The 9,021-nt window shown below is 39.3% G+C and overlaps 2 protein-coding genes across 3 annotated transcripts; one reads left to right on the plus strand and one right to left on the minus strand.

The window, feature by feature from the left end:
- Positions 1–186: 186 nt before the first annotated feature.
- LOC130991512 (sugar transport protein 8-like) lies at positions 187–3,365 on the plus strand. Its single transcript, XM_057915771.1, has 4 exons — positions 187–521; positions 597–916; positions 1,414–2,076; positions 2,836–3,365. Exons 1-4 carry the CDS (start codon positions 410–412, stop codon positions 3,235–3,237), a joined length of 1,497 nt encoding a protein of 498 aa, XP_057771754.1. The 5' UTR covers positions 187–409; the 3' UTR covers positions 3,238–3,365.
- A 555-nt stretch (positions 3,366–3,920) lies between these two features.
- On the minus strand, positions 3,921–8,986 carry LOC130991509 (long chain acyl-CoA synthetase 6, peroxisomal-like). Of its 2 annotated transcripts, none has more exons than XM_057915766.1 (22): positions 8,712–8,986; positions 8,485–8,545; positions 8,316–8,393; positions 8,156–8,227; positions 7,881–7,962; positions 7,614–7,796; positions 7,460–7,504; positions 7,305–7,391; positions 7,133–7,222; positions 6,973–7,052; positions 6,807–6,900; positions 6,567–6,655; positions 6,400–6,488; positions 6,191–6,320; positions 5,993–6,111; positions 5,798–5,921; positions 5,628–5,714; positions 5,413–5,516; positions 5,245–5,330; positions 5,075–5,161; positions 4,919–5,005; positions 3,921–4,151 (listed from the first exon to the last, which is right to left on the minus strand). In XM_057915766.1, the coding sequence occupies exons 1-22, from the start codon at positions 8,785–8,787 to the stop codon at positions 4,083–4,085; spliced, it is 2,019 nt and encodes a 672-aa protein (XP_057771749.1). In that variant the 5' UTR covers positions 8,788–8,986; the 3' UTR covers positions 3,921–4,082. The 2 variants fall into 2 exon arrangements, with proteins under 2 accessions (XP_057771749.1, XP_057771750.1); XM_057915767.1 differs by having other exon boundaries at positions 5,628–5,711; positions 8,712–8,938.
- Positions 8,987–9,021: the final 35 nt, after the last annotated feature.

The raw sequence follows: 9,021 nt of genomic DNA on the forward strand, positions 1-9,021 counted from the left end.
TATTCATAAATTTTCAAATGTTTGAATTTTAATAGGAGAAATAATCGGAGGTCAACCATTACATGTTGCAACACAAGGAAAAATTCATCAATTTTTGCTTCTCATCCATCAATTTCCCCTACTTTTGTCCGACTTCAAAGTGCCCAAGATTAGTTTCGAGTTAGATTATAAAAAGGAAAAATTCAAAAAAATAAAAATAAAAATTGAATATATTACTTTCACATCATCAACCAACAAGTAAAATCTGAGAGTTATGGAGAAAATCCTGAAATATTTCTCTGAATACAAGTAGATATCTCCACAATCATGAACTAGAAAACACTTTTGTCTACATAATCATCTTGTTAGTAGGAAAATTATTCTAATTTTTTTGAAAAGAATTTGTAGCATACATTTGTAAATCAAGAAAATGGGCAGCAGCGAGCCTCATTACAAGTCTAAGATCACACCCTATGTGTTTGCATGCTGGATTCTGGCTGCCTTCGGCGGCCTCATGTTCGGCTACGATATTGGAATTTCGGGTACGAAATTTTTAATTTTTTTTAAAAAAAATATTTACATGTGTTACATATTATTGTTAATTGGTGTGGATTTAGGTGGAGTGACGGCCATGGATGATTTCTTGATGAAGTTTTTCCCCCATGTTCATGAGAGGAAGTTGCATGCTCAAGAGGATAATTATTGCAAATACGACGACGAACTGCTGCAGCTTTTCACCTCTTCTTTGTACTTGGCAGCCCTCATCGCGAGTTTCTTCGCGTCGAGGGCGTGCACCAAGTTGGGGCGCAAACCCACTATCACCATGGCGTCCAGCTTCTTCGTCACAGGAGCCCTCCTGTGCGGGGCTGCGGAGAAGAAGTGGATGATCATCGTGGGGAGGATCCTCTTTGGGATCGGCGTCGGCTTCGGAAATGAAGTAGGTGGCAGTGAGTAATGATGGTAGTTGTATAGGTCATGACCAAATCCTCTGTTTTAAAATAGTGTTTCATCTTGCATTCCGATCATCATTGTTGCCACACGAGACACTATTTTTGGAACAGATGATTTGATTGGCCTAATAGTAACATTTGTCGTTCATCTGTTTCGAAAATAGTGTTTCGTGTGGAAACAAGAATATATGATGAAACACTACGTTGAAATAAATGATTTGGTCTAATTGTTTTAAGTCATGACCAGATCCTCTGTTTCAAAGTAATGTTTCACCATTTGAAACAGATGATCTGGTTTGCCTAAATAGTAACGGTGACCACTTTTAGTCATAACCAGATCGTCTATTTCAAAATGGCGTTTCATCTAAAAAATTTATCAATCAAACGATTGGAATAGAAGATGAAACACTATCTTGGAACAGAGGATCTGGTCTGCACCCAGTAGTAGCAAAACATTGATCACCGTATGAACTTCTGAATGCAGGCCGTTCCTCTGTTCTTGACGGAGATCGCCCCCCAGCAACATCGGGGGGCCATAAACATCCTTTTCCAACTCTTCGTGACGATAGGAATCTTCATCGCGAACCTGATCAACTATGCGACCGCGATAATCCACCCCAGCGGGTGGCGCGTGTCGTTAGGTCTGGCGGCGGTGCCGGGCCTAGTCCTCTTCGTGGGATCCCTAATAATCATGGAGACACCGCCGAGTCTTGTGGAAAGGGGGAAGAAGGAGGAAGGGAAAGAAGCGCTGAGGATCATCCGCGGCGTGGACGACGTGGAGGCGGAGTTCAACCAGATATTGGCGGCGTCGGAGCAAGCGAAGCAGGTGAAGCATCGGTTCAGGCGGCTGTTCAAGCAGTCGAGCTTCCCGCCGTTGTTCGTGGGCACCATAATACAAGTGTTCCAACAGTTCACCGGCATCAACGCCATCATGTTCTACGCCCCTGTCCTCTTCCAGACCATGGGCTTCAGGAGCGACGCCTCCTTGCTCTCCTCCGTCATCACCGGCCTCGTCAACGTTGGAGCCACCTTCGTCTCCATCTACGCCGTCGACAAGGTCGGGAGGCGGAAGCTGCTGCTGCAAGCCTCGTGCCAGATGTTCGTATCCCAGATGGCCATTGGGGTCATATTATCCACCCACCTCCAGGTATGCCCGACCCGTAAATTACTGAACTTTCATCAAATTTTGCAATCAGTTTTTAAAATTTACCTATATTTATTAAATTGTTAAATTCTACTAATTTTATGAATGAGTCGAATTGTCCCTAATGGGACACCAAGCGGTGCGACCTCCTGTGTGTGAACAGTGAGTTCCCGGGTTCAAACCCCACTGTTCCCCCTCCCCAACTCCCCCAAGTCAAAAAAAAAATTAATGAGTCGGATCTCAATCCAATTTAATGCTTACTTGCTGGCTCTAATTTTACCTCGTATTTGAATCGTTTTTAATCAATTATATATAATTTTAGTGAAAAATGATGATATTATGGTAAGTAAATTGAACCATAATCTTATTAGGAAAATTAGATTAGATTGAAAGTTAAGTAATTTTTAAAAAGATTTTAAAACTAGTGTACAAAATCAAAATTTAGAGAAAGTTCAGTAATTTATAAACTATTATTCTAATTTAAAATTTTGCTTTGGTTTAGTGTACAAGTAAAATAGAGTAATGACTATGGGTATCGTAAGAGGATGTTTCTCAAGAGTTTATAAGTTGTAAATGTATTTGAATGATCAAATTTATAATCTAAAGAGAGAATTTTGTGTTAAAGAGAGAAAATTAAACAGAGATGCACTTCAGAGAGCATATAATAAAAACGATTGTTGCATATAAGATTATGCGAAAGTAAGTTGGGTCAGAGGAACTTATTTTTAGCGTTTATAAATTGTTTAAGAGTTTGTTTTGAAGGCGACGGGGACACTGAGCAGAGGGCTGGCGGTGGTGGTGGTGATCCTGGTGTGCACGTTCGTGATGTCGTTCGCGTGGTCGTGGGGGCCGATGGGGTGGCTGATCCCGAGCGAGATCTTCCCGATGGAGACGAGGGCGGTGGGGTTCGCGTTCGCGGTGAGCACGAACATGATATTTACGTTCGTGATCGCGCAGGCGTTCCTGTCGATGCTGTGCCACATGAGGGCACACATATTCTACTTCTTCTCGGCGTGGATTCTGGCGATGGGCGTCTTCGTCCTCTTCCTCTTGCCGGAGACGAAAGGGGTTCCGATCGACCAGGTCGAGGAGAGGCTATGGAAGAGGCACCCAGTTTGGAGCAAGTTCTACAAAGAAGAAGGCAGTGAGTATGGCATGGCCTAGCTGCTACCTCTTCTTCTTCATCACAATTTCAAAATGCATCATTTTCTTTTCTATTTTCATTTCCATTTCCATTTGTTGGATCTTGCTAGATTGTGATTCCACCATCGTATCTCACTTCTCAAAATGCATTGCACTTTGTTTTTTTTCACACAGTTTGACGATAAAGACATGCGATTACATATCAAATTATGTAGTGACAATAAGAGAATGTGACTAATTGATGAAGCTCTAGCGACGATAAATAAATGCGACTATATATCAAGTTATTTAGTGACAATTAAAACGTGTGACTGCAGAAGCGAGTGCTTGTGACAAATAATTCATGTCACTAGAACTATGAATTTCGGTGGTGATCATTCCACGTGGCTATAAAAGTAAAATATAGTGAGAAGTATTTACCCTCATAATATTATCATCTTCAGTGACAAGATCATCTGTCAATATACTTTAATATGCAGTGATAATATTTGATTGTTGTTACTAATACTTTTAGTATCGATGCATACGATCGCAATTCAACAACAAACACAAAAGTTGTCACTACGGATTAGATGATTATGAACATAAAATAATAAATATCTACCAAAACGAGTACTTGGTGTAAGACATGATAATATAACTTTAGCGGTTACTAAACAACGAAGCGCGACTCAGTCGGTTGCTAATATAGAACATTATAAAAAGAAGAAAATATAATAGTAACATGATTGAAGAAATTGATCAAAGTTACAAATACATTCAGATGTATACACACACAGAAAATATTTATAAAAACAATAAATCCGAAGGATAAAATAATTTCTCTACCATTTTATGCATCTTTACCACAATTTTCACACAAAATGTCACGCCAACTCTGCGTACATTTCATCGATCTCTTTAGCAAAGTAAGCTTTCGCTTGTGGCCTTTTAATCTGCAATTCATTATCCATCACACAATAAAATGCATCAATATACCAATCAATATCTTCCATTTCACAAGAAAAATTATAAGAGTTAATTGCCTATAAATACACGAAACTATACTCAAATTTTGGTTTTTTAACCTTATCCATTTTTTTGGTTAAAAAAATACATCAACTTTTTTTTTTTGATAAATTACACAAATAAACAAAGAAACTAAAAAACAACATTACGATGGGCTCGAACTCGGGACCTCAGATCTTAGGCATTAACCACCTACCGCTAGGCCAACACACGCACACAAAATACATCAATTTCTAATTATTTGAAATTTGATCTAAGGTCAAAAGTTCGCTGCCCAATAATTTGATTGTCAGGAGTGTAATGGTCAATCCAAAGGTACCGTTGGAAAGTTATTACGTTATCTTTCTAATAATACTTATATTGCTGGGCTTTGATCACCGAAAAAAAAAAAAGGAAAAATGTAGAGTTTTATGACACATCAACTTTCATGCCATTTTTCGATCATTTTCGACGATCAAAACTCAACACTATAAGTATTACTAGAAAGATAACGTCAATGGTACCTTCGAATTTTCCATTGGACTCCAGACAATCAAGTTATTAACTAACGAACTTTGGGCTCAGGTCAAATTCCAAAAACATAAAAATTTATATATTTTTTGACCCAAAAAATTGATTTAGTTAAAAACCAATTTTTTTTATGTAGTTGTGTATTTATAGGCAATTAACCCAAACTATAATTACAAATTCTTGCCTTAAATGTTGGAGTGAGCAATCCATTCTCCAAAGTGAATGGTTCAACCACAAGAGCAACTCTTTTTGCAAACTCAAAGCCTCTCAGCTGCAAAAACACCCATAATCAGAAGCAAATGTCTACTAATCTAATAATGTTGTTGTTGTTGGTTATCACCTGAGCTTCCCTTGCCACGGCGTCCATGTCGGCCACCACGGCTGCCCTCGTCCGAGGATCACGACACAGCTGCTTCAAGTCTCGATACTACTCAAGAAATCGAAAACAAAATAAAAAATCAAGAAACAGAGGAGAAACAGGTTTGCTGAGAAGGAGTAAGCCATTGTTACATTGATGCCTTCAGCTGCAGCCCATGTTTTCAAGGCATCATGATCCACGGCAACAATCGCGACTAGAGAAGACTTAAGGCTGTCGCCTACGACCCAAAAATACGAACACGAAATCATTTATTTATCTCTTCTTAATCAGTACAAAAAAAGATGAATATGATCTCTTACCATGTACAAAGCATTGTGCAATGAACTTGCATTTAGTGTATACATTCTCTATTTTCTCAGGAGCTATATACTCTCCTTGAGCTAATTTGAAGATGTTTTTTTTCCTAGAAATGAAGGATATTAGATGCCAAAATGTCCCAACTAAAGCAATGCATCAATTTCAATCAAACCAGTTGATAAAATCTTGTATATATCAATATATGATATATCCTCACCTATCAATGATCTTCAACCGGCCTCGTGCTATCCACGAGCCTATGTCTCCGGTGTGAAGCCATCCGTCCTCGTCGACTGCCTCTCTACTGAGACAAAATCACACAACTGCATATATCAGTGCTCCTCACAGCATTTTCAGAAGAGAAAAACGACGTGTTAAAGCACGTACGTTAGTTCCTCTGCTTTGTAGTATCCTTGGAACACAATGGGACCTCTCACGAAGATCTCACCCCGTGGATGGGGCCGATCCTTGGATGTATAGTTCATCTCCGGAACATCCACGAGCTTGATTTCTGACACGAAAACAACAACAACAAAGTTGAATGAAGTGTTCCTTTTTTTTTTGTGTGTCGATCACACTCACCACAGGCAGTTTGGGGTGCACCAACGTGGCCGGACGAAAGGTCGGTTTCGTCCATGTTGCTAATGACACAAGAAGCTTCTGTCATTCCATATCCTTCCACAACTGTGCAACCAAAGCATCTACAAAATCTAAATTTATCAGTAGCATTTTTTTTTTCATTTTCTTCATTTTGCATAGTTAGTAGTAATCCAAACTTACACTCGTAAAAAATCCATGACTTGAGGAGACAACGGTGAGGCGCCAGAGACCATGTAACGCACTCTGCCTCCGAGCATTCCCTTTATCTTTCCAAACACCAAATTCTCCCACATTGGATGAGGTTTCTTTCCTGAAACAGAGAGGGGCAGTACCTAATATGAGTATACCTAGTTATTCTAGCTATTTTCGTGCGTGGGGTTTAAGTCTACCGGTATATAAGGACTGCTTCTTAGCTTTATAGGCTGCATCAAACAGCCTCTCCCTCAAAGCACCCGATGATTTAACAGCGTTTAACACTCTGCAACGCGGTAGAGGTCTGAGAGCAAGTAATGAATATATGCAGTTTGGAATAACTAGTCTCAGTTTTACTTTTTACCCTGCATATATCCGATTGTAAAGCCGTGGAACGCTGCAAAATATAGTCGGCTTCAAGACTGCCACATCTTCGAGTAATTTCATGCTGTCCTGTTCAAAGAAATAAAGGAACTAAAATATGAAAATTGAAGCAGTTTCTCAGTTCAAGTGGATTTTTCAGCCTTCTGAGTGTAGCTTTATCTGTTTCTATAAACTAAAAGACTCTTCATTCATATGCAGAAATGAGTATAATTTATCATACCCCTTGATAAAAACCAGATGCTGCTCCAATATGTACCACCACGATTTGGTTAACGCGCTCGTATATGTGTGCCAGAGGAAGATATGATATGAAACTGCTAAGATATGAAAAACCATGTAAGACCAAAAAAAAGATAGTACATTTTATTTGATCGTTTCAAACTCACAGATCCGATGGATATAACTTGAATCCCATTCTCGTTCCAGCAACGTTGGCAATCAAATTTCCATGAGACAGCACGACTCCCTAGCCGTGCAACGTAGAGAATTATAGTTTGTTTATGAAATTGTGCATGAATTTAGGTAATGAGAGGTTGGACTTGATACCTTTGGCGTTCCGGTTGTGCCACTAGTATAGCATATTGTGGCGATATCATCGGAGTTTGGTGGACAGAAAGGCTGAATGCAGCTAAGACCCTAAAATAAATATTGTGTCAAGAATTGTAATACAAAATCTCAATAGGGATTCATTTGAAATACAGTAAATGGAGAGACTTACTTCACTAAGTAGTTGTGAATATGAGATGATTTCTACTTGTTTTGTTGAGGGAAGTGGTGCCATTTCACCTTCTACTCCTCCAACAACCTGAAAAACACTAAAGCCGATGAGGACAACCTTTAACGGCTCGACTCTTTTTACCACAAAAATCGTACCACAATCAGCTCTACTGATGGGAGCTCAGACAGAAAACTCAGCAGCTGCACAATGATCAGACATTAGACACAACAAACAGGAATAGATTTTCATCATAAGAAGTTGCTTTTGAAGCTCAAAATCTTGAGGAAGCCATGTTGTGTATAAACTTACAATGTTGAATGTTTTTGAATCGCAAAATATAGCTCGAACAGCTGCATGATTGACAATGTATCTAACAGCTTCCGGACCTAGTGTGTCGTATAAAGGTACAGAGACGAAAGAATAGGCGGAGCAGGCATGATCAACCACGACCCACTCGGGTCTATTCACAAAATACAGCCCAACACAAGATCCCTATTGTGGAAAAACGAAAACACCAACACTATATATCAGATAAAGAGAAACTCTGCAGAGGGAGGGAAAAATATCAGACTCAACCTTCTGTATGCAACGTCTCACGAGGCTCGAACCAATAGCTGACCGTGAAGTGCCTGCTTCCCCATAGGTAATCCACCTGTACCTGCAGCATGACATTAACAAAGCAAAACTTGCTCAAACGATAGAAGTTATCAGTAGTTTCAATCCATCAAAGTAAAAAAGGGATTAGCCTTACTATTTTTTATCTATCAAGGCTAATCCTCCAAAGTAAACGCACCATTACAAGATGACTCATAAATGAGCAATGTTCTTAACCATTCAAGGAGGAAACTTACTCTCCCACGGTCCCATCTTCTTGAAATCGCGTTCCTAAATACTTGTAATCCCGGAATGTCTCAACAGCATGCCTATGTGCTCACAAGAGTAATGGAACAAAATCAATCAACATTCAAGTCAAACAAGCATACTTGTGATTCAAGAATGGAGATTGCTCACACAAAATTGTCATGTAAAGTAGCAATCTCAGGATGATCAACAAATCTACTAACAAGTTTCAAAGGCGATCGCCCATTTCTGAAATAAAACAACCATATGTTATCTAAAAAGCATCAAGATTTAGGCATAGCTGTGGATACGATAAGACCAAACACGAACACGATCCAACCTGTAGACATTCCATTCCCCACTCTGCAGTTTCTCCGGAAGCACAACACTGTATCCTTTCTCTGCTCAAGAAACAACAAATTAATGCTTCAACTAGGCCATCAAGATTAAATCTTTTTTTCTTTTTTCTTTTTGCTTTTTTCTTCTTTTGCCTATGTTGGTGACAATCATGAAACTCAAATGAATCACCAGATAAAAGCACAACATAATTAGGAAGAATTGAATTACCTGAAACGAATTCTGCGGCAGCGGTGGAGTTGATGAGATGATTAGTAAGTGTGTGGAGACGGCGTTGGGAATCCATGGTTATTTTTGAGGTGCAAATGTTGATAAACGAAGAAGGAAAGTGAAGAGAGGGATGAATGGCGGCATGGGGAATATGTAGTGATATGGAGTTTTCGTTTGTCACTACATCAACAGTAAATCGCCATTGATATGGACATCTTATTATAGTATGCAATAAACTAGATTTTGAGTTATTGTATGTGTGTGTGTGTGTGTGTGTGTGTGAGAGAGAGAGAGAGAGAGAGAGAGACTG

Source organism: Salvia miltiorrhiza, chromosome 7 (genome assembly GCF_028751815.1).
Source record: "Salvia miltiorrhiza cultivar Shanhuang (shh) chromosome 7, IMPLAD_Smil_shh, whole genome shotgun sequence".
In the NCBI taxonomy this organism is placed as follows: Eukaryota; Viridiplantae; Streptophyta; class Magnoliopsida; order Lamiales; family Lamiaceae; genus Salvia; species Salvia miltiorrhiza.

Coding starts and splice junctions, on each gene's coding strand:
- LOC130991509 (XM_057915766.1), bottom strand. CDS start 8,787: ATGGATTCCCAACGCCGTCTCCACACACTTACTAATCATCTCATCAAC. Junction 8,228..8,315: donor ACTTTACATGACAATTTTGT/GTGAGCAATCTC, acceptor GTGAGCACATAG/GCATGCTGTTGAGACATTCC. Junction 6,901..6,972: donor AAGTTATATCCATCGGATCT/GTGAGTTTGAAA, acceptor ATATCTTAGCAG/TTTCATATCATATCTTCCTC.
- LOC130991512 (XM_057915771.1), top strand. CDS start 410: ATGGGCAGCAGCGAGCCTCATTACAAGTCTAAGATCACACCCTATGTG. Junction 522..596: donor CTACGATATTGGAATTTCGG/GTACGAAATTTT, acceptor GTGTGGATTTAG/GTGGAGTGACGGCCATGGAT. Junction 917..1,413: donor GCGTCGGCTTCGGAAATGAA/GTAGGTGGCAGT, acceptor TTCTGAATGCAG/GCCGTTCCTCTGTTCTTGAC.